The sequence below is a fragment of the Helianthus annuus genome, chromosome 10 (genome assembly GCF_002127325.2).
Source record: "Helianthus annuus cultivar XRQ/B chromosome 10, HanXRQr2.0-SUNRISE, whole genome shotgun sequence".
Classification (NCBI taxonomy): domain Eukaryota; kingdom Viridiplantae; phylum Streptophyta; class Magnoliopsida; order Asterales; family Asteraceae; genus Helianthus; species Helianthus annuus.
Window position 1 is genome coordinate 85,296,034 of NC_035442.2, and position 25,887 is coordinate 85,321,920.

The 25,887-nt window shown below is 37.2% G+C and overlaps 1 protein-coding gene across 1 annotated transcript; it reads right to left on the reverse strand.

Annotated features, from left to right (window-relative positions):
- Positions 1-5,019: 5,019 nt before the first annotated feature.
- On the reverse strand, positions 5,020-5,703 carry LOC110882052 (histidine-rich glycoprotein-like). Its single transcript, XM_022130153.1, has one exon. The coding sequence runs from the start codon at positions 5,701-5,703 to the stop codon at positions 5,020-5,022; it is 684 nt and encodes a 227-aa protein (XP_021985845.1).
- Positions 5,704-25,887: the final 20,184 nt, after the last annotated feature.

A 25,887-nucleotide genomic window follows, 5' to 3' on the forward strand; every position in this document is an offset into this window, starting at 1 on the left:
CCGCATTGCTTGAAACATAGCACCACCCTCAGCATAAAAAACGATGAAACATTGCAAAATGATAATCGTGTGCTGTTGAAACAAAAGATCCTCTAAAGGGGACACACCTAAAGTCGAACCGTCATCTCTCTGCTGAACGGTAGTTCTGACCTGAGCTCTCACGGTTTCGTATCTAACCCCTTACAGATATCATCTGTGGTATACTCACCTGTAAGACTGAATATTGGGATCTGGATACAGGAGTATATTCAAGAGGTGGGACACATGAATGAGTGTAAGTTCTTAATACACCTAATTTGTATCCTAAACAGATTGAAAATTGTGTGAGAATTTAAGTGGATCAGCATATCGACAATCTAAGTGAATTTTTTAATTCTGAGTATGAAATTAAAGCTTAACAGTACTAGTGACTTGTCTGATAGCTGATATGATTCCCTAACACGCTCACCAAAAATATGTTTGTAAATATTTCATTACATTCTGCATTTAAGTTTCAGTATTTCATTTCTAGTTTAGAAACTTTGATAAAATCCAAAAAGATTTTTCATTTCTGCTTTATTTTTCGACAAACCAAAGTGGAAAGTTGATCGTTAGATTCTCAAAGTTGAAGCAGATGTAGGAAGTTTCGGGACTGGAGGATGAGGAGAGCTTATTTTGATAAAATCTGATTGGTTGGAAAGTCAAAACAAGTTCATTAACTTGAAACTTGTTATTTTCAGAAAATGTTTGAAAATTCTTGAACAAAAATCAGTTTTGTTTTGTCACAGATAAACCAAGGTCATTAAATTGGACTTGGTAGATTAATTGAGTAATCAAGGTCATTAACTTGGACCTGAATACTTAAGTGGATTTCTAAAACTGATAAACAGTTGAAAATTTTTAAATTTGTATAGATTGTAATGTTGTATGTTTGAGTAACATGTTACAACATCCCCATGGCAATTAAATGTTAAAGTTTGAGCCAGATTACGACCCTGGATCCCAGCTGATTGAGAGAGGGAGTCTGTGAAAGGGGGAGTCAGAATTCTGGATCAACATTCAAAGGGGAGTTTGAAGATTAAAGTTTGAAGATTTGAAGAGAGCTTTTACAAGAAAGACAAATTGGAAAGAGACAAAGACTGAAGACTCGACGCCGAAGACTTCGTCAACATCCAAGGGGGAGTCTGTTGGTGCATCTAGTCTGTTAACTAGGTCTTAATCGAGTCTTATGTCTAGATAGGATAAATGAACACACAACAGAGTTAAAATTAGGGTTTTGTATTTTAAATGTATGTGATTCCGCTTGAAAGTGGGTTTGTCCATTTCAAGCGAAATCAGGATACTTTGTTATTCCGTTTGAACCACCAACTTGGTCATTCCGCTTGAGCTGGTTGGAGCGAAATCAGTATTTCGCTTGAACTGTTTCAAGCGAAATTAGCTTGCCTATATATATGTGAGTGGTGTGTTCATTTGGAGCGGAATCTAGTGAGTGTTTCTGAGTCGAGGTGCTGCCGAATTGTAATCAGAACGCGTAAAAGCTCAGGATTAATCAGTAAAGTAAAGGATTGAAAGGAAACAAGCTGTTTGACATTGTTTGCATTGATTCCGCCTTTGTAAATGATGATGAACTACTCATACTGACTGTTTAGGGTCCCGTAACCGGTCCAACAGAGGTTCACTTCTCTGATTAGACGAGTGTTGAGACTCATCTTTCTTCAGTGTATTCAAATGAGAATGGGACTTTGAATGGGTTTTGGACCGAACATTACTCGGCTCCTTAAACTTATTATCCACAGCCTGAGCAATTGTTGCGGTTATCATCGCTTGCAATTCGGCACCAGTGATATTAATCCTGGTATTGTTGTTTTCTTCCACGGGATGACTGTTTGCTTCATCAGTGACAACCATAATTCGTGTACTATATCAAAATATGATGATATACTTAAATTATATAATGAATTATCGCATTGATGATTAGATGGTCATGGTATTATTAAACCATATAGACCATTTTAAATAAATTAATTCAATCATGATTTGCCTAGGCTATAACAGAACCATTATAAACAATCAATAGGATATAATCCTTTATATTTATTTAGACAGGGGATATAAATCACAACTATCAATGTCATGAAAGACATTTTCATTTAGCACAAAGCTCGTCTCGAAGGAAATTTAGATGACACAAATGGCCTTGTCACAAGGACGATTAAGATATAATCATCGATCTCTGGGATTAGTGATCTCTTAAGGGTCGAACATAGTTCATCGCCTTTTTGACAAGAAGTTTATAAATAAAACTATCATTGTCATTATTACACCTTCGCTTATAAGCATACATTTCTGATGGATGTTTTAGTGTATACATCATATTGATGTTTATTAGCCATGATTCACATTGATCATATAGGCTATATATAAGTGACTTGGAAAGATCCAAGTACATTTGAAAGCTTGTGTGGTTTTTCTTATCGCACAGCCGGGAATGTTAACATGTTTTCAGATGTTAACAAGGAGTTATTATCTTGAAAAGGTTGTACCATCATAGCCATTTAATATTTTGGCTAGGTTATACCTTCAAGAAATTCTTTGGCAGATCAATTATAAATTTAAATGATAAAGCGTGATGATGTGATAAAGTACATAATTAAAATCCAAAGAAATTTCATTAAACATTAAACTATTACAAGGTGCCCTAAACGGGTCTTAAAAAGAACATACTGCCCACGCAGGGGCTATAGAAACAGAATTAAGTCCTCGCAGGGACTAGGTACTGAAAATAAAATGTCCTCACTGGGACTTGATTGAAAATAAAATACAAAGTACAATAAACAACTTCCTATTTCTTTTTGCCTTTGATGAGACTTGCAAGGCCTTTAAGAAAGCTGTTATGCTTCTTTTTGGTATCACCTGCTTCACGCTCAACCCTGTCTAACCTCTGTAGTATCTCTTGGGTTTTCCACTTTTGAGGAGGGGGAGGCTGCTGATATGGTGGGTATTGATACCCCTGCACCGGATATCCAGTTGAGTAAACTGGAGGGTAAGAAGAAATATAAAGTGCATTACACTGTGCAGCAGTAAGATATGGATCATGGGTTCCATAATTCGTTGGGTATCCAGATGGATTATACCCAGATATACCTGGGTATGTCAGGATCGGGTTGTCAAAACCCACTGGCGGTGGCGGTGGTGCATAAGAAATTGGCGGAGGATCGTTCTCCGGCACCGCATGCGAGGGTCCACCCATTTGGGGGTCCTCGGGGATAGGAAGGTAAGATCTTGAACCCTGAGGAGAACTGAACCGAGGTCCTCCTCGCACGGATATTCGTGCATTCCTCCTTCGCCTAGGCGGCTAGGGAGGTGGTTGAGGTGGCTGTTGAGGCGGCTCCTCAACAGGTAGAGGTGGAGGAGAAACTGCTTGAAGCTGTGGTTCAACCAAAGGAGGTTGAGCAGGAGAGTTATGATATGAAGGGGTAAAGGCCCAGTCATACATGGCCCACCTTTCTTTAAATGAATCGGGCCCTTGGTACGGCGATCCTTGATATGGAGAACCGCTCGAGATGCTAATAGGGTGGCCCGGTGTTCCGGTTTGCATTTCTGGGTCCGGGTCGTCATCCATCTCCATTTCGTTATATAATGAATTATCGCATTGATGATTAGATGGTCATGGTATTATTAAACCATATAGACCATTTTAAATAAATTAATTCAATCATGATTTGCCTAGGCTATAACAGAACCATTATAAACAATCAATAGGATATAATCCTTTATATATATTTAGACAGTGGATATAAATCACAACTGTCAATGTCATGAAAGACATTTTCATTTAGCACAAGGCTCGTCTCGATGGAAATTTAGATGGCACAAATGGCCTTCTCACAAGGACAATTAAGATATAATCATCGATCTCTGGGATCAGTGATCTCTTAAGGGTCGAACATAGTTCATCGCCTTTTTGACAAGAAGTTTATAAATAAAACTATCATTGTCATTATTACACCTTCGCTTATAAGCATACATTTCTGATGGATGTTTTAGTGTATACATCATATTGATGTTTATTAGCCATGATTCAGATTGATCATATAGGTTATATATAAGTGACTTGGAAAGATCCAAGTACATTTGGAAGCTTGTGTGGTTTTTCGTACCTCACAGCCGGGAATGTTAACCTGTTTTAAGATGTTAACAAGGAGTTATTATCTTGAAAAGGTTGTACCATCATAGCCATTTAATATTTTGGCTAGGTTATACCTTCAAGAAATTCTTTGGCAGATCAATTATAAATTTAAATGATAAAGCGTGATGATGTAATAAAGTACATAATTAAAATCCAAAGAAATTTCATTAAACATTAAACTATTACAAGGTGCCCTAAACGGGTCTTAAAAAGAACATACTGCCCACGCAGGGGCTATAGAAACAGAATTAAGTCCTCGCAGGGACTAGGTACTGAAAATAAAATGTCCTCACTGGGACTTGATTGAAAATAAAATACAAAGTACAATAAACAACTTCCTATTTCTTTTTGCCTTTGATGAGACTTGCAAGGCCTTTAAGAAAGTTGTTATGCTTCTTTTTGGTATCACCTGCTTCACGCTCAACCCTGTCTAACCTCTGTAGTATCTCTTGGGTTTGCCACTGTTGAGGAGGGGGAGGTTGCTGATATGGTGGGTATTGATACCCCTGCACCGGATATCCAGTTGGGTAAACTGGAGGGTAAGAAGAAAGATAAAGTGCATTATACTGTGCAGCAGTAAGATATGGATCATGGGTTCCATAATTCGTTGGGTATCCAGATGGATTATACCCAGATAAACCTGGGTATGTCAGGATCGGGTTGTCAAAACCCACTGGCGGTGGCGGTGGTGCATAAGAAATTGGCGGAGGATCGTTCTCCGGCACCGCGTGCGAGGTTCCACCCATTTGGGGGTCCTCGGGGATAGGAGGGTAAGATCTTGAACCCTGAGGAGAACTGAACCGAGGTCCTCCTTGCACGGATATTCGTGCATTCCTCCTTCGCCTAGGCGGCTAGGGAGGTGGTTGAGGTGGCTGTTGAGGCGGCTCCTCAACAGGTAGAGGTGGAGGAGAAACTGCTTGAAGCTGTGGTTCAACCAAAGGAGGTTGAGCAGGAGAGTTATGATATGAAGGGGTAAAGGCCCAGTCATACATGGCCCACCTTTCTTTAAATGAATCGGGCCCTTGGTACGGTGATCCTTGATATGGATAACCGCTCGAGATGCTAATAGGGTGGCCCGGTGTTCCGGTTTGCATTTCTGGGTCCGGGTCGTCATCCATCTCTATTTCGTGAGGAAAGTGATCCTCGGGTCCCAAAGGGTTGTAACCCAAAAAGTCGTTGACATAATCATTGGGATTAAACTGGGCTGGAGAGTAGGTAGAATCCGAATGATGAAAGGAATGAGAATGCAAAGAATGGTAAGATTGATGGGAATGGTGAGAGTCATGTGAATGATGTGAGTCATGGGAGTATTGCGAATGCTGGGGCTCATCTGGAACAGGTGGCCCGAATGATGGATGGAAAGGAGGTGATGAGCTCAAAGAGACAGAGTGTCTCGCTGGTTCGAAAGAATGACCCCAATGGTCATGGGAATCTGAACTAGAAAACGACGCAGACGGGGTGCACCGATGGGACGGTCCTGCGTATGGTCCACCTTGCATGGGACTCTTTCCTTTGCCTCTCACTCTTGGCGACATTGTTGATAATTAATCCTGTCAAAACAAGTAAAACAAAAATAAAATATAAACAGCAAAGGAAATTTAAGAATAATTCCTAGGTCATTGGCCTAGACTCGGAAGTCTAAGGAATGTGCTTATTGTGTCATTGAGATTAAACACAAAAAAGGTTAGTGTTTAATTCACTCAATGTTGGCTCTGATACCAACCTGTCACACCCCGATATTTCCACATATTACCGGTGGGCCCTGCGGGGAGTATCGTGACGTAGTTGATATCATCATTGTTGTCACACCCCGACCACGTAAAACAACAAAACGTGGCGGAAACGTCGGGGAGTGTTGTAACAGAATCATTTTTTCACAACCATGGAATAAATAGTTTCGTTTTATTAAATCAAATGTATTACATTACATTAGAAATTGAAACAAAACATAAACAAATAGTCTTTCGTTGTTATTAAGTCACTAAGGGCTCGTCCATTCCTATGTGAGCATACACCAATATCATCATCAAATATCATCAACTATTGTACCTGAAACACATGTGAAAATACATCAGCATAAAAATGTCGGCGAGTACATAGGTTTTATGTGAGTGTCAGATTCATGGCTTGTTTTACATGTTGCAATGCTTATTTAAAAACCTTATTTTGAAAAGTATAGCATTGCGACATAATTAACCAACTCAAATCAAGTTGATTATAATTTATAAAATCTCGTAGCCATGCTTCTTAACTCCAAAAACATTGGTTTAATTAAACCCAGATTGGAAATCATTTTTGAAATAAAAACTCGAATAGTATATATATATATTGTTAGAAAAACCTTGTAGTATAACTTTGTTTTTGATAACCTTGCCCAAGTGATCCAGATAACGCAACGATATACAATGTGTTAAAAACACTTATATATAGGAAGTACCCGCGGCATATCCACCATGCTTTTAGCACATTACACCCGCCCCATTACCTAATCACTTCCCTAACCCAACGGTTCAAACAGATTTCAAACGATTCATGTCAATCAACAGATACAAATGGTTCACACGGTTCAACAGTTACAAATGGTTCACATAATTCAATGGTTACAAACGGTTCACATAATCAAATGGTTACAACGGTTCACATAGTCAAATAGTTACAACGATTCAAAATGTAATTCAATGTGTCCATATGTTGGATGAGCATATGCAGCAAAATGTAATGTAAAACAATGTACTAAGTATGCACACAATGGACATACATAGCATAAAAACATAATGAAATCATGTACTAATAGTGTACTAATGAACATAGCAAGTATATGATATAAAAACATGAAAACATGAAAGTAACAAGTAGGCACATGTGTTTCACCCCAAAACGTTTGAAAAACAGTAAAAGAGGGGACTATGTACTCACTTGAGGGTGCTTAGAAGTCTTGAACAACAACCAAGCAAAGCTAGAGGGATCAAGGAAATCAAACGGCACCTAATATAGGTAACTACATTAATAACCGGACCTAACTCGGAAGATCGGATAGTATGAGGTTTCGTAAACCAAATGAGTATTGGAACTCATATGATATGGTCTAACAAAGCCTACATACTAAAATGAAACCTAACCTAAGTTCTTACGACCCAATATGACCCGTTTAGGTAGCTTACACTACTTTAACGCGTCGTTCGCGTAAAACGCGTTCGGAACGCCTAACTAGTCCTATGACAAGTAATATATGCCTTAACATGTCTAATATTATTGTCTAATCAGTTTAGATGTCAAAATTTAGGTTACATATGCTTAAAATGAATTTATGCGTAAAAAGGGTATTTTAGTAATTTTCCTAAGGCATATAAACTACCTATCATACGATTAATTAAACCTAGGTGACCATAAGCTATAACCTCGGAAGGTTATCCCTATGCTACTACGGTCACTAAACATGTTTGGTCGGATCCTAATGATCGACCAAACGGGTTGTGTTCGAAAGTCTAAGCGGGTGTTTAGTCCGCTTGACTTACGATTCTACACAAGCACTAAACTAAAAAGTGAGGAGCTAAACATGCTAAAACATATTTAGTTAAGTTGGAAAACAGGTTTGGTATCAAAACAAACGGTTTTGATACCTATAAGTAGCTTGGTTACAAAATACGGGAGAAAACGCATTTTGGCCGAAACGACGACTCGTCACTGAGCCTAGATAACGTCGTAATCAGTAGGTATAGTCACTAGGGACCATAACCATCGTGATTACGCTCACGTTATGAAGTTCAAACGAACTTCGCGTTGACCACAAACTGGTCAAAGCAGAAAGTCAAACGCAGTTTGACTTTAACGATAAAAAGGAATGAAAAGAACGAAAGAATACTTACAAAAGGTCCCCGCAAGCTATGATCCGATTTACTCTCAGGTATGAAGCATAAACTTCAACTTAGAGAGCCAAAATCAGATCATTGTGGGTTTTGCAAGTGAAAGGAGGTGGGTATATATAGGAAATCTAGAACCGTTAGGATCGTTGATCGTAAAACAAGCTTCGATCTCATTCGTACACATGTGCCCATGGTTTTGTGAAACCATGGGAGCCCATAGTTTCATTAAAACCATGTGCAAATGAGGGTAACAGCTGGAACAAGCTGGAATTTAGATTTTTCATTTTGGTCCCTTCCTAAGACAACTATGGCAGAATGTCAATTTTGGTCCCTGAACTTCAGAATCTTGCATTTCGGCTCATTTTTGACACGTTTAAACCCCGTTAACCTCATTTCAAGGCTCTAATATAAAGTTAAAGTATAGAGAAATCATAACATGTTCAAAAATATGTCGGATGTCGGTTCGTTTGGTCATACGGTTGCGTTGTTCGGTTAATTATGACGGAAGTCGTAACGAATGCAAAAACGATCCAAATCAAGCGAGGAATTTTCTTACGCCAAACACTAAAATAAAATATTTTAAATGCTTACATAAATTTTTTGATGTCCGGATGTATTCAGAACGTAAGATATGCGCGAAAATGTAAACTTATGCACTTTTTGACGCTTTTAGTCCCTGAATGAACATAAAGTTTATTTTTGCGCACAAAACACCTCAAAGCCTATTTCTAAGCTATGTAAAGGATATTTAGGGCATATTTAACTTATGATCAAGTTCCGGATTGTTCGTTACAGTTCAAATCGGCATACTTTCGTAGTTTGTCAATTTTAGTCCCTGTAAGCGAATAAACTTGATTTCGGCATACCAAACCATCCAAAACTTATTTCTAAGTTATGTAAAGGTTATTTAAGGTATGTTAAGCCTCTGTCACTATTCTGGAGTGTTTGTTTCATTAAACTGGTTATATTTACGCATCAGATCGCGTATAACCTTCCAGAAAGCGATTTAAGGCCCGAAATCGAACAAGAATTGACATGTGCAAACGATACACATGTTTACACAAATCCCAAGTATGAAACCCAATATTTCATTGATTTGGTTATTGGCTGATGGTCGCAGAGGCACAGGTGTCACAGTCTCCCCTACTTTAGGAAATTTCGTCCTGAAATTTATTCGCAGGAGTCTGTTTGTGACTTTGTGTCAAATAACCACCAGAGATATGCAAGGCATAATCCTGTCTTTTCCTTAACAGACATTCTTCATAAACAAAAATGAACGGACGGGTTCATTTTCCTCAACGAGTATTCTTCAGAAGCGGAAACGAAGGAATAAACAAACAGAGATTCATTTCCTCAACGGACAATCTTCAGAAACGAAAATGAACAGACGAAGTCATTTTCAACGGGTGCTTCATCAGAAATGGAAATGAAAAGGATGAACAAACGGATATTCATTTCCTTCACGGACAATCTTCTGAAACGAAAATGAACGGACGGAGTCATTTTCAACGGTTGCTTCCTCAGAAACGGAAATGAAGGAATAAACAAACAGAAATTCATTTCCTCAACGGACAATCTTCAGAAACGAAAATGAACAGACGGATTCATTTTCAACGGGTGCTTCATCAGAAACAGAAATGAAAAGGATGAACAAATGGATATTCATTTCCTTAACGGACAATCTTCTGAAACGAAAATGAACGGACGGAGTCATTTTCAACAGTTGCTTCCTCAGAAACGGAAATGAAGGAATAAACAAACGGATATTCATTTCCTCAACGGACAATCTTCAGAAATGAAAATGAACGGACGGAGTCATTTTCAACGGTTGCTTACTCGGAAACGGAAATGAAGGAATAAACAAACGGATATTCATTTCCTCAACGGACAATCTTCAGAAACGAAAATGAACGGACGGAGTCATTTTCAACGGTTGCTTCATCAGAAATGGAAATGAATAGGGTTAACTTCTAGACACATGACAAAACTTGATGTGGTTTCTGTGGACTAAATTCCATAATTATGTACGCGTCCATAATTACGTGATTCCTTGCATAGTCCGCACAGTGCGTTTCATAATGTGTAGGGGAATAAAATCAAACCTGTGATGAGTGTGACTAAACCACCATGGGGTCCTTTTAATTAGATCGATAAATGATCTCTTTAATTAGACCACCTATGGAGTCCTTTCAGCTATATCATCACATGATATTCCTAACCAGATTTTTGGATCAATCTGTTTAACTAGACCACTCAAGGGGTCTAATTATGGAATAGTACTTTATAATCTAAGGGACTTAACTACTACGTAGAAGCCCATTAAGGATTTAAGGTAGTATCTTTGGGTATCCTACTATGCATTTCCTTATATGAAGATATGGAAGATTCTACGAGGATTTGGATAACAAAAATTTGGATCACACAAAAACATACATAAGCACATAATCACGTAATTGTTTAACTTGACCTTTAACTTGTTATTGTCTTGTCATTGATTGCTATTAACTTGACGGAGATTTGAACATGGGTATTCAAGGTATACCAGGAACCCAGTCGATGGACTTCAACGTCCTCAAGCATCTATCTGAAAGATAGGATAATCTTCCAAAATTCGATTTTTTTGATTACAAGGAATCATCACATTCGAATTAAGGTATACAACAATTAAGGACTTACGGAAATACCCTTAGGTATCCTATCAAGGATTGGGTATTCGTCCAGAGTTGTAACTTGCGCCTTGTACTTCGTTTTCCTTGGAGGAAACGGGTACTTATGATTTTCATGGAAAACGCAAGAGATCATAAGGTGGGAGAATTTTTTTTTTTTTGGGGGGGGGGTAGTATGTTCTTCAAGGAATACGATTCCTTGATTGTCGGTATTGTAGGGGATATGTTGTTTATACATGCAACCACATCAATATATATATTACGATGTAAAATAAAAGATTTATTTATAAACAACAATTACAACGGTTTCATGGACCATGACCACAAAAGAAAATAATACATAAGGCTTGATTATTTCTAAACAGTGTTGTCTTCCAATTGGTCAGATGCTCATCCCTACGTTGGATTCGCATTAGCAAGCTTTGGGCGATTTCTTCGGAAATGGCCCACCTCGCCACAATTGAAGCAAGAACCTGGTGGAAAAAGACCTTGAGCGGGATTGTTGCTAGCTTAATTTGGTGCAGCTGTAGCTGGGCAAACTCTTGCTGTATGCCCTATGAGTCCACAAGTTTGGCATTTGTGGCACTTTACATTGGCATGATGATGGAGGCTACATTGGTTGCACAAGGGTGCAGTTCCGTTGTAGGGCTTTCTAGCAGGGGGTTGAGCTGGTTGGTTGGGGACGACTTGATCATTGTGAGTGACCACGGCGAAGTTCTGAGAAGCCTTTCGCTTCTTTGACTTCTTAGGGGATCCAGTCTGTTCCTCCTTGGGTTTCGATTCCTCGATCGGTTTCTTGTCACTTTTTCGAAAAAGTTTACCTTTCCTGATATGAGATTCAGTCAAGGTAGCGGATAGCTCAATGGCCTGTCTAACTGTAGTGGGATTACTACCACTCACAATGTCTTGTACTGAGTCAGGGAGGCCATCAATATACTTTTCGATTGCCTGACCATGTTTAGGCATAATAGACTTAACTCCTCATAACGATCCGTGTAGGCTCGATGCTCACCGCTATCTTGCTTAAGATCATCAAATTCCTTTTCCAAGGCCCTGATCTCGTGATGAGGACATAATTCCTTCATCATCGGAGCTCGAAGCTCTTCCCACATTTGAGCCAGTGCCACATCGGCACCCCTATCTCTCATCACACCGTTCCACCACGTCAAAGCTCGCTTCTTAAAGACACTAGAAGCGAAGTCTACCTTTCGCTCGTTTGGGCATTGAACATGTCTGAAGGTGCTCTCTAGACTCTCGAACCATTGCAGAAGTGCAGTCGCTCCTTGAGATCCAGAAAACTTTGAAGGCTTAGCCGAGTTGAACGTCTTGAAGTTGCAGGGGGCATTGTTGTTGTTGAGAGCTTGGTTACATTGAGCAACGATGTTCGGTATTGCAGCAGTCATTTGCTGCGTAATGACAGCTGCCAGATCTTCAAAAGGTATCTGATTTTCGCGTCGTGGAGGCATTTTAAAAGGGGAAACAAGAGAGGAAACAAGTGAAATGGCATTGGGTAAGAATAGGATGTTACAATTACCGACCAAAAGCATGGGTGATGGTCATTTGTTTGAACCACGAAGCAAACAAACGACACTCAAAGGCTGAATCAAAGTAAATAGGTCCTCATAATGTATCGCGAAGACATGCTCGCCTATAAGTGGACACTCACCCCAAGAGTTCCCAGGTAAGAGTGACTGGTCCGATACTGCGGATTTGTACGAACACTCTAGCCTTAGACAGAAAACCCAGGGTACAGGCACCCACCCTTCCAGTTTGCACGTGTTTACATTAATGAGACCCAAACTTTGACGGGATGTTGAAAATTTTGAAGGTTCAAAACCTTATAATAAATCATCCTAGAACAGATGATTAGTTTTCAAAGCAGATTCGAATTTTGTGTTCTTATTGTGGTTGTTGCCTAAAGATAGGCAACAGTATTGTTTTATGACTAAACGCAAGTAAACTCGCGTTAGGGTCCTAGGAAGGTTATAGTCTAGGTCATAGCATTACTAATAACCTAATTCCCTATAATCATTGGCTCTGATACCAACTTTTCTGTCACACCCCGACCACGTAAAACAACAAAACGTGGTGGAAACGTCGGGGAGTGTTGTAACAGAATCATTGTTTCACAACCATGGAATAAATAGTTTCGTTTTATTAAATCAAATGTATTACATTACATTAGAAATAGAAACAATACATAAACAAATAGTCTTTCATTGTTATTAAGTCACTAAGGCCTCGTCCATTTCTATGTGAGCATACACCAATATCATCATCAAATATCATCAACTATTGTATCTGAAACACATGTGAAAATACGTCAGCATAAAAATGTCGGCGAGTACATAGGTTTTATGTGAATGTCAGATTCATGGCTCGTTTTACATGTTGCAATGCTTATTTAAAAACCTTATTTTGAAAAGTATAGCATTGCGACATAATTAACCAACTCAAATCAAGTTGATTATAATTTATAAAATCTTGTAGCCATGCTTCTTAACTCCAAAAACATTTGTTTAATTAAACCCAAATTGGAAATCATTTTTGAAATAAAAAATCGAATAGTATATATATATATATATTGTTAGAAAAACCTTGTAGTATAACTTTGTTTTTGATAACCTTGCCCAAGTGATCCAGATAACGCAACGATATACAATGTGTTAAAAGCACTTATATATAGGAAGTACCAGCGGCGTGTCCACCATGCTTTTAGCACATTACACCCGCCCCGATACCTAATCACTTCCCTAACCCAACGGTTCAAATAGATTTCAAACGGTTCATGTTAATCAACAGATACAAATGGTTCCCACGGTTCAACAGTTACAAATGGTTCACATAATTCAATGGTTACAAACGGTTCACATAATTAAATGGTTACAACGGTTCACATAGTCAAATAGTTACAACGGTTCAAAATGTAATTCAATGTGTCCGTATGTTGGATGAGCATATGCAGCAAAATGTAATGTAAAACAATGTACTAAGTATGCACACAATGGACATACATAGCATAAAAACATAATGAAATCATGTACTAATAGTGTACTAATGAACATAGCAAGTATATGATATAAAAACATGAAAACATGAAAGTAACAAGTAGGCACATGTGTTTCACCCCAAAACATTTGAAAAAACAGTAAAAGAGGGGACTATGTACTCACTTGAGGGTGCTTAGAAGTCTTGAACAACAACTAAGCAAAGCTAGAGGGATCACGGAAATCAAACGGCACCTAATATAGGTAACTACATTAATAACCGGACCTAACTCGGAAGATCGGATAGTATGAGGTTTCGTAAACCAAATGAGTATTGGAACTCATATGATATGGTCTAACAAATCCTACATACTAAAATGAAACCTAACCTAAGTGCTTACGACCCGATATGACCCGTTTAGGTAGCTTACGCTACTTTAACGCGTCGTTCGCGTAAAACGCGTTCGGAACGCCTAACTAGTCCTATGACAAGTAATATATGCCTTAACATGTCTAATATTATTGTCTAATCAGTTTTGATGTCAAAATTTAGGTTACATGTGCTTAAAATGAATTTATGCGTAAAAAGGGTATTTTGGTAATTTTCCTAAGGCATATAAACTACTTATCATACGGTTAATTAAACCTAGGTGACCATAAGGTATAACCTCGGAAGGTTATCCCTATGCTACTATGGTCACTAAACATGTTTGGTCGGATCCTAATGATCGACCAAACGGGTCGTGTTCGAAAGTCTAAGCGGGTGTTTAGTCCGCTTGACTTACGATTCTACACAAGCACTAAACTAAAAAGTGAGGAGCTAAACATGCTAAAACATATTTAGTTAAGTTGGAAAACAGGTTTGGTATCAAAACAAACGGTTTTGATACCTATAAGTAGCTTGGTTTCAAAATACGCGAGAAAACGCATTTTGGCCGAAACTACGACTCGTCACTGAGCCTAGATAACGTGGTAATCAGTAGGTATAGTCATTAGGGACCATAACCATCGTGATTACGCTCACGTTATGAAGTTCAAACAAACTTCGCCTTGACCATAAACTGGTCAAAGCAGAAAGTCAAACGCAGTTTGACTTTAACGATAAAAATGAATGAAAAGAACGAAAGAATACTTACAAAAGGTCCCCGCAAGCTATGATCCGATTTACTCTCAGGTATGAAGCATAAACTTCAACATAGAGAGCCAAAATCAGATCATTGTGGGTTTTGCAATTGAAAGGAGGTGGGTATATATAGGAAATCTAGAACCGTTAGGATCGTTCATCGTAAAACAAGCTTCGATCTCATCCGTACACATGTGCCCATGGTTTTGTGAAACCATGGGAGCCCATAGTTTCATTAAAACCATGTGCAAATGAGGGGAACAGCTGGAACAAGCTGGAATTTAGATTTTTCATTTTGGTCCCTTCCTAAGATAACTATGGCAGAATGTCAATTTTGGTCCCTGAACTTCAGAATCTTGCATTTCGCCTCATTTTTTGACACGTTTAAACCCCGTTAACCTCATTTCAAGGCTCTAAAATGAAGTTAAAGTATAGAGAAATCAAGACATGTTCAAAAATATGTCGGATGTCGGTTCGTTTGGTCATACGGTTGCGTTGTTGGGTTAATTATGACGGAAGTCGTAACGAACGCAAAAACGATCCAAATCAAGCGACGAATGGAATTTTCTTATGCCAAACACTAAAATAAAATATTTTAAATGCTTACATAAATTTTTTGATGTCCGGATGTATTCAGAACATAAGATATGTGCGAAAATGTAAACTTATGCACTTTTTGACGCTTTTAGTCCCTGAATGAACATAAAGTTTATTTTTGCGCACAAAACACCTCAAAGCCTATTTCTAAGCTATGTAAAGGATATTTAGGGCATATTTAACTTATGATCAAGTTCCAGATTGTTCGTTACAGTTCAAATCGGCATACTTTCGTAGTTTGTCAATTTTAGTCCCTGTAAGCGAATAAACTTGATTTCGGCATACCAAACCATCCAAAACTTATTTCTAAGTTATGTAAAGGTTATTTAAGGTATGTTAAGCCTCTGTCACTATTCTGGAGTGTTTGTTTCATTAAACTGGTTATATTTACGCATCAGATCGCGTATAACCTTCCAGAAAGCGATTTAAGGCCCGAAATCGAACAAGAATTGACATGTGCAAACGATACACATGTTTACATAAATCCCAAGTATGAAACCCAATATTTCATTGATTTGGTTTTTGTTTGATGGTCGCAGAGGCACAGGTGTCACAATTTTCAATACACACAATATAATAGCACAACAGAAGGCTTGGTAAATAAACTATTACAAACCATAATGTCCGAGTGTCCGAATGAAAGAATATACAGACTGGATTGTAATAAGATCCACAGGCGGATCATAAAAGTACAAAGAAACAAAATAACAGACTTCAGGTATCTTAGGGATTTGCAAGATCCTTTTATATGACACCTAATAGCTCCAGCCTATTTATGAGAGGTACCTGTCAATCAGTCTTTAAGAAAATATGTCAGTTTACACTGGTAAATACAATTAACCGACTCTTTTTGGAAAACAGTTATGAAAATTGATTTAAGTGCACATGGCACAAATCATTTATAACTTGGGACAATTATTTAAAGATAATCTTGTATACAGATTTACATGTTCGTCATACAATTAGGGCCGGTTGGAAGCCGGTCATGATTAACCGACTCACCACTTATAGAACCCACAAAGGAGTTATCCCCAACATGTGGGTTTATATTTTAGCATTTGCATCTGTCAGGTGTATGCCTACACCCCGTGCATAGGTCGTGGCCATTTTCAAATGAAATGAGCCGAGGATATCCAGGACACGGTCGAATTAACCCCCAATGTTTATGTTATCAAACAAGACAGATTAAAACGGGTTATGTAAATTTATTAATCACAATCTGATTAAATGATTTCATACCCGACCAAGTGGTATTATTATAATACCATATCCCAAGCCCGTATAAGGGATAATAAGTTAAAAGTATTTACCTGAGCTAATGTGATAGGTAACTCAGCAGTAAAATCCTAAAGCTTTATGATGGTACCTTCTACTGGATGCTATTTAATCTGTATAGAAGGTTTAATAACCTATTAGGATGCTAACGGGTCTTTAGTTAAATCAAAGACTTAGACCGGCTAGCTAGAAAGAAACTTTATGGTTCTAAACGCTAGATTAAGCGGAGACCGGAATAGAATGTGGTTTAGACCTGACAAGCTTGGATACTTGTATAATATGCGTAAACGCATAACCGGTAACCAAATGAATTATATACAGGTCTTAAATGTTATTATGCTTAGAATATGTTAATACATCAGTAGGATGTTAACATATATGCCCAAAAAGTATTTAAAACCAATTTAAGTCCCATAAGGGCATTTTGGTAATTTTAATGCTCATGAAAGAGATTTTATAACAAACTAAAGTTCTGGTCTTTTGAAATCAGTAAAAATATTTAATTTATCACATTACATCAGTAAGATATTATACATATGTGAAATTTACTATTTATGGCCAAACTATGCCCCGAAAGGGCATTTTGGTCATTTCACATAGGCTTTTAAGGGCATTTTTTGAAACCTGAGTTCATAACTTATACCTACTATAATAATATTTAAATTTGTTTAAAAATTCAGTAGGTAACAAGTCTTAGATGTTAAGTATGGTTTTAAACCATACTATACACCTAATTTGTGTAAAACTCGCTAATTGACGATAATCAAGATGTTTATGTAAATCCGAGATTTTGATCAGTTTTAAATGCTCAAAATAATTTATTTAATGTATGAAATCAGTAGGAAAAGGTTTGGCATTCAAATCATTTGTTAATCTCATTTTATGTCTAAAAAGGGTATTATCGTCATTAACCGGATTACACAAGAACTCTATATTTTAAACAGATAATAATCTGACCAAAAATCTTAAAATTCCTTAAAAATAATATCTTAATAGTAGGTAATAAGTTTTGGTTCAAAATCGAAGTTTAAAGATGCATTATGCAAGATATCGCAAATTAATTAATAAAAAGCTTCTAATTACGATATCGCGCATAACGCCTATTTGAGACCAAGAACTGATGTCAAATTTTCGGGACAAGCTTATATATCAGTAGCAAAGGTTTTTGTCCATTCACATTTCTAAAAATCTCATTTGTATGACAAAAGGGCATTTACGGCATTTATAAGCATATTAACAAACAAGTGCATATAATTCAAACTACTAAGGACCAAGCAATATAACTCCAGAGGGTTATACCACTGAGTAATGTGGTCCTAATGGAAACTTAAAACAAGGGAGAATTAAGCTTGAATGAGTCAGAACTGAAAGTCAAAGCGAAAGTCAAACTTTTAAGACTTTCGGTTATAAACTGACATTAGACTGATAATTGTCAGGTTAGGACTGATTAAAAATGTTCTAATACTAATTACCAAGTCATTAGAATGTTAAAATATAATTTAGAACCTCTGTTTTATTAATTTAATTCATTTTTAAACTTTCTGTCCAGTTTGACTTTTTGTCAAACTAGTTTGACCCAACAATTAACTAGTCAAACGAAATAATTAAAAGGTCCCCTTTTAAGGGTTAATCACCTATCTTAATATGGTTCCCTAACCACTTTTGTTTCGGTCGGTGGCTGGACCATTTGTGATTAAACCGAAAGTCAAAGCTTAATTACGATATGTTTGACTTTTCGGTTTTTAAGCTAATTAAATGGACTAAGCAGGGATTAAAACTCTTACTAAGGGTCCTTGCTATCTTTTCTACACTTGGAATTCTTCTCCTACTGCTTGCAAGCTCCAGAAGTGAGTTATTTGAAAATTGTTGCAAATGTGAGCAAGAACTATGAACTAGAACTTCCTTATATACAAAGTTGCAAGCATTTAGATCATCCACAGCTGTTAAGGAGGCTCCTAGGACCACCCCAGGTGTCCTAGTGGTATCCTAAAGCCGACAACAAGATCCTGGTTTCAATTTGGAAGGATTAAAGTCGGTTAGAACATGAAACCTGCAGCTGTCCAAAATTCTGCCCAGATACAGGCTTTTTGGACCGTAAGCCTGACCCTTTACGGTCCGTAACCGATTTTGAATTGTATCGCCCAGGTATCCTCCTTACGGACCGTAAGCCTTGGCCCTTGCTGTCCGTAAGAGGCTGATCAGAAAAATAAATTTCTTTTGATCTTGACACCTTTGATCCTTCAACTTTCAAAATCATTCTCAATTATTCCCGAGAGCGTGTTTCAACACAACAAAGTCTCAGATCGATTAAAAGGTCACTCAAAGGCATAAATTAGCATGTTGACACTTTTAGTCCCTTCGCATACAAAATTTCACCGATTGGCAACTTTAGTCCTTCAAACTAAATCTTTCACATGATGAAGGTTTAGGACACGTGCCTTCACATTATTGGGCACGTTTTTACGTGGTGTTACAAATGCACTTACTTTGGCATATCGGGATCATCGACATCTCCATCATTATGACCACCATCACCTTGATGCTTAACCATTTGTAGCGAAGCGACATCTCTATGGGTGTCGTTTTTTTTCACACTCACCAGCAACCAAATATGTTGCCAACAACATACTCCCTATAAGAAAGACCATCTCGTCCCATCAAGATTTTTTGTGAACCTACATAGATTTGACAAAAATGACTTACGATTAAAAAATAAATAGAAGAATATTTCCAGAAATAGTATAAATACCTCCACCAACATACTCCTTGTAGCGAAGCGACAAGGACTCGCAATCGGTATGTAGTGACTCAAAATACATACCCCATGTAGTTCTGGGTCAAATTTGAGTCTGCACGAGGTTTATGTGTGAAAACATCTTCAAGGTTACATTTCCAAATTAGAGTTTGTGTTTCAAAACCTTGTATACCTCTTTAGCTGTTGAAACTCCCTTCAAAATCAAGGTGTATATGCATTTTTCAGCGGTTTTAGTAAGTAGTTTAAATGAAGATATAAGGTATGAAAGACCTGTAACTTTTGTCCCTGCAACATCTCAGCTTGAAGATCATCAAAAGACCTGCAAATCATAACAAATAACTAAACACCATACAAACCATTGATGGAGTATAACTTTATGGTCCAAAAGCCGAACCTTTTGCCACCGTTCTTAGCAAAAGCTCTGCACATCTCCTGTTTCGTCCTCCCACTGTCATAAGAAAATCAAACCATATTAATGCTATAAAAACCAAACAAAAAAAAAAGAAAATAATACAAAGAAAAAGCATGTTCATAATTACGGCAAGATCAAAGTTCAAAGTTAGCTTCATGTATTAACAATAATCCTTACCCTTGCTGAAACAGGTCTAGGTTATGAAACCTATGAATATAAATCGCAACTTCATGAACAGCCTCCAACATTGACTTCTGATTCCGATATATGCCAAACCCTAAAACTCACCAAAACATAAAAAAACAAAAAATAAAATAAAAAAAAATAAAAACCTCAAAACTAACCAGTAACCGGCCGGCGAAAATCAAACGGTCCACAACCACCATCACCGCTCCAACGGCAAGAAGACGGAGTTGCAGGCGAGCGCCTCTACCGATTATTCTCAATTTCCACCGGTTTCGACGAATACGCGACGTATCCTTCAAAAACTCACTCGGAAACGGCTCCGACGACATTAAAACCGCACTCACAACCACTTAATTCAATTCCAGTTCTCCAATCGCAAAAACAACGCATCCGGTGCGAAAAAAGAGTAATTAAGCCAGTGAGATGACGTAATTTGACGATTTATTGTATCAATTGTGTAGAAAACAGATCGGAATGATGTAATTTGATGAATTATTCAACATTTGTTGAAGATTGGGGAAGTTAGGGTTTAAGTGACGTGAAACGGCAGATAGAGGGAGAAGAAGGTGAGTTTTAGAGAGAGAGTTGAGTTAATAACCTCAGAGAAACTAAAAAGAACTTTTTGTACATATATGGTCTGAATTTTGAATCTGGAGCCAGAATTTTGAATTTTGAATTTGGCCAGAGATTTGAATTTTGAATGGAGGGCAGAAGTTTGAATTTTCTATAGATTAAATGTATTTTAAATTAAGCTTTATAATTCAATAATGACATAAGAAAGACATTGTTGGCTAGTCTGGATGGCTACCACCTCAGTTTTTCTAATGTCAGCGGGCATTTGCCCTTTTATAGAAAGTATAGATAGATTTTAAATAGGTTGATTTGTTTAATTTCCGGTACAATCAGAACAAACTTATTCAAAAATGAGTTAAATATGTCAATTACAATCGGATCTATTTAATTAAACGGGTTAAACATGTCCATCAAACATGACTCGTTTAACTAAACAGGTTAAATACATTATTCTTTAACACATAGCTTTAATTAAACCGATTATACTTAATAGTTTTAGGATCCTGTAAAAAGGACATTTTTCGTGAGATGTGTGGGAAGGCATAAAAATTCATATGTACACATCATATTTTGGACTTGGGCACAATGTTTTGGGTTATTTTGGCAAGAAAAACACTAAACATAACAATTTAAGACACAATGCAGTGAATTCTAGGCTTAAAACTTAAAACACCATGCCAAGAACAGTAAGTAGCGTGTCTTAAGTGTTATGTAGTGTGTTTTAAATTTCACACCCATAATACGTTGCATTGTGTTTTAAATTGTTATGTTTGGTGTTTTTCTTACCAAAACAACCCAAAACATTATTCCTAAGTTCAAAACATGATGCCTACACATAAATTTCTATGTCTTCTCACACTTCTCACGAAAAAGATCCTTTTTACAGAAACCTCACCCATACTTAACATACATAAGTATTTCCGTATGATGTTTCGTATCATGTAAACCACTCATTTTCGAAAATATTATTTTGTTTTTAAATTGAGCATAAATTGATTAATATGCTATTTGAACAGTGTTTTCTAGAAAGTCTTGGTAGTACGTAACTCACGGTGTGGACGACACATGGCACGTGAGTTATCTAACTATTAAATGGTTGACAATCAAACATTTTGTCATAAATTGTGACTCACATATTATTTCTGATCCTAATTTTTGTTTATTCGTCTATTTAAAACGAATAACGGAATATCATACAAAATGGTTAACTTTAATCGTAACGACTACAAAGGGGCAGGTATGTCAGTTCTATTTAACTTATGAAAACAAGTTAAACTCTTTTATTATTGTTATAAAAAATATTTATACATCATCAAATTACTCTTTCACCGCTATCATACAACACAGTTTAGGGTTAATATATATAGTTGATAATATAAAAGTTAAAAGTTAAAAAAAAAACGGTGAATACTAAGTTTGTTAATGATTAAACTTGCACACCATAAAAATTGAACCTCTATCCTCCCATATCGTAAACTCTATCTAACTCACAACACCACTGAAATATGTATACTATGTACGTAAAAACATTCTTTGACTGGAGGGTCATTGAACCCTTGGCTACCATCTAGTTCTGCACATAAAACTAAAGTGAGGAAAATACGTATAGACCTTTTAAAAGTAAATTCGAGTTAAATGTTATTTTAGTCCTTCTGGTTTGAGTTATTTTACCAGTTTAGTTCGAACGTTTTATTTTTCGTATGTGTGTCCCAGAAGGTTTCAACGTTACCATTTTAGTCCACTGAGTTAACTTCATCCATTTTATCTGTTAATGAGAAGGGCAATTCGGTCATTTTATATGGCCGAATTGTCCTTCTAGTTAACAGAATTACATATAAAATGACCGAATTCCTTTCTCGTTAACAGAAAAAATGGATAAAGTTAACTTAGTGAACTAAAATGACAACGGTGAAACATTTTTGGAACCACAAGCGAAAAATGAAATCTTTGGACTAAATTGACAAAACAACCCAAACCATATGGACTAAAATGGCATTTAACTCTAAAAGTAATTTAGTTTTTACATGGGAACTAAAATCATCAAGCTATCTATGATTTTATTTATTTAAACGATTATCAATTTTTTTTGTCGAAAATGAACTTGTCAACCAGTCTTCTATAATAAGAAACAAATGAAAGTGACAAGTTGTGGTTTTTAACCAAAACAAATTTATAGCCATAAAATACTAAAATAGATAATATAAAAGATGCTGAGTTGTGATTTATAGCGGTGAAGTACAATTGGGTTTTTTTTGTGTTTGCAAGTGTGGATGGGGGAAGCCACGAGTTGAACAAGTTAGGATAGTAGTCTTCTAAAAGAAAATTAGTTCACATTTACATAATTTATATAATAATTTGACAAATTAGTTCATCTTTGATTATGTTGACAATGACAATGCCCAGCCGATGGATTTCTCCCTACTCTATTATTAGGGTATCTTTGGCTAAGCTTATTTTATCTAAAAAGTACTTTTTGTGAAAAGAACTTACTGACTTATAACTTTTTGAAAAGGAGTTTTTAAAAATGTGTTTGGATTAGCTTATGGGATAAGAAAAGCCAATAAGTCAATAAGTTATTTTTTAAAAAGTGTTTGGCTTAGCTTATTGATGTAAAATGACTAAAATGGACATTCTTTCATAAGTCAACAAATATAAGGAGTGTTAAATCAGGGGTAATCTGGTAATTTGGTCTTTGAAAAGTTATAAGCTGATCAAAAAGTCACAAGTCCCCAACTTCTGAAAAATGACTTTTTGAAGACTTTTTTTCCTTTTCAAAAAGTCATTTTGAAAAGGACTTTTACACTATGTTCCAGAGTTTACTAATGGAAGGAAAGGAAAGGAAACAGAAAGAAAGTAAAAATATTTTGTGTTCCAGAGTTTCATTTAAGGAAGGAAAAAGAAAGGAAAATAAAACGTGTCGTATTCCCGAGTTTCATTTAAGGAAGGAAAAGAAAGGAAATGACAGGAAAACTAGGCTAAATTCTTTAATTTTTCTTTCCTTCCGATTTGGGAGGAAGCGGTGGGAAAGTCATCTTTTTTTTCCTTTCTCGTCCTTTCCTTTCTCACTTTTGCTTTCTTTTCTTATCCCTCGTTAAGTTAACTCGGGAACAGAGCGTTAGGTTTGCCAAACACTAAAACTCCTTTTTAGCTTTTTGGTTAAGTCAATAAGTCATAAGTTGGGTTGGAAAAACTTAGCCAAACAAGCCCTTAATGTGGGTCGGTTCGGGAATCAAATGGCCAAAGCAATTAAGAGGAAAATCTACAAGAATTTAGAAAGGCGTGTTGGGACAATTTTCTCGATATCCTTTACTGAATCAAAAAGCTCCTATAAAAGAAAGGAGTACAAAAAGATACAAAAACTACGGAAACATAAACAAGACACGGGTATCATGACATCCCATGATCCCTTTATTCTCACTACTCAATACTAAGAGGGAAGGGAGTGGTTACTTATTTGAAATAGGTAAACTCCCTATTCACCCAATCAGATAGTGTCATGTCAATTCACCTAAATTGTTTACCTAATACTCAAAAATGTTGAGGGTGGTTTACCTAATGGGGTTTAGGTAAACTATTTAAAAAAAAAAGAAAAACGTGTGATTGGTTGAGAAGTAATGGACCCCACCACACACCTTTCTCTCCCCCCTTCCCTCATCGGTAAACCTTCACCGATCAAACAATGCAGCCGAGCGGTAAACACCATTGGCGGCGGTGTTACCGATCGGTAAACACGTTTACCGCGTGAGTTTACCGCCCACTACGTTCACCCTAATAACTAGGAACTGGAAACAATAAAGCAAATAATAAAATAACATGTGACTCACTTCTGCATGCTTGGGTGACGAGGATGACCCCGTATGCATCATTCGACCACGCTTGAATTCGCTTTGCCCTCAAGGCGAAAATTAGGATATGCCCGCACGTGATTGACCAATCCATTTGACCAACAATCCCCATTTGGGTCGATACTTCCCCTTTTTAATAACCCTCTCATCCAAGATAGCTTCTGGCTCAGGTATGCTCGAAGGCAATATAAGAGATGTTGGAATGGACCGAGACGGTGCAGGTGGGTTGTCACACCCCCAAAATACCACTTGCGGAAAACACCGCGGGCGTGTGACGTACCAGGATCTTAGCCACAAATCACATTGAACTCATAAATATATTTAAATAAAGCTTTCATTCATTAACATAAGTATTACAAAACGTTACATATAATTCATTTTACACAAGGGAAGCATAACTCATTTGTTAAGTGTTTCATAAACCACGCGTACGTAAACCATTAGACTTGTGTTGCGGTTCCATGTATCTCGACCCATGACCACTCCAGCCTTCCAGACAGCAAGTTCCAAATGATATAACCCTATGGACCTGCAAGCATGCAGACAAGTGTGTCAGACAACGCTGGTGAGTTCAAAGTTTGTTAACACGTTTTAGTTACCAGTTTAAAACATTTCAATGATTCGTTGTTAATCACACGCTTACCGACGATGGCTCCAGATTATTTGCCCTGTCCTCCAATGCCTCTATCATAGCAATGGTCAAGATTGGGGTCATTAGTTCACTCCCATCCTCCCCGGTACGGTGTGAGGGTGCCAAACCTAAATAGCGGTATTAACTAATACCCCGTTGCCTCCCCGGCAACAATCGGTAGAAGGGACTTGAGTGATAGATATACGTAAATTAACCAACAACCCAGGTTTAACATTCCAGTCAAACCCATTTACCCGACATTCCTCCCTGGAACGTTTACCAGATGTCCCTCCCCGGGATGCATGCTTGGAAAAAAGAGCAGTGAACTTACCATAGATTGCTCGGTATATCACATCACATTACCCGTACCAAGTTGGTCAACCATACCCTACCGTGGTTACCAAGAATAGTCAGTTTTCGTAAACACGTATCCAATTCATGTATGTAACAAGTCACGTAATACCGTTGTCACATATCACATAGCACGCATTTAGATCTCATGCACGTTTATAACACAAGTTCATGTTTCCAACAATGGTTACCATCAACATCAATTTTACAATCAATCATCAGTCACTTATCTCACACGGTTTGCATCTATCACAAGGTCATAGTATATTATATAACAAATACACATTTCCTTATCCAAGTTCACTTCTTATGTAAATGTTACCAGGAAACACATAACATAACAGGTGAGTTTGCTATACCAACTAATCGCACCAAGTTTCTTATTCACATTGTCATGCAACAAGGATTCGTATACACACACATGTATCATTATTAACAACACCATAGGCACCTAC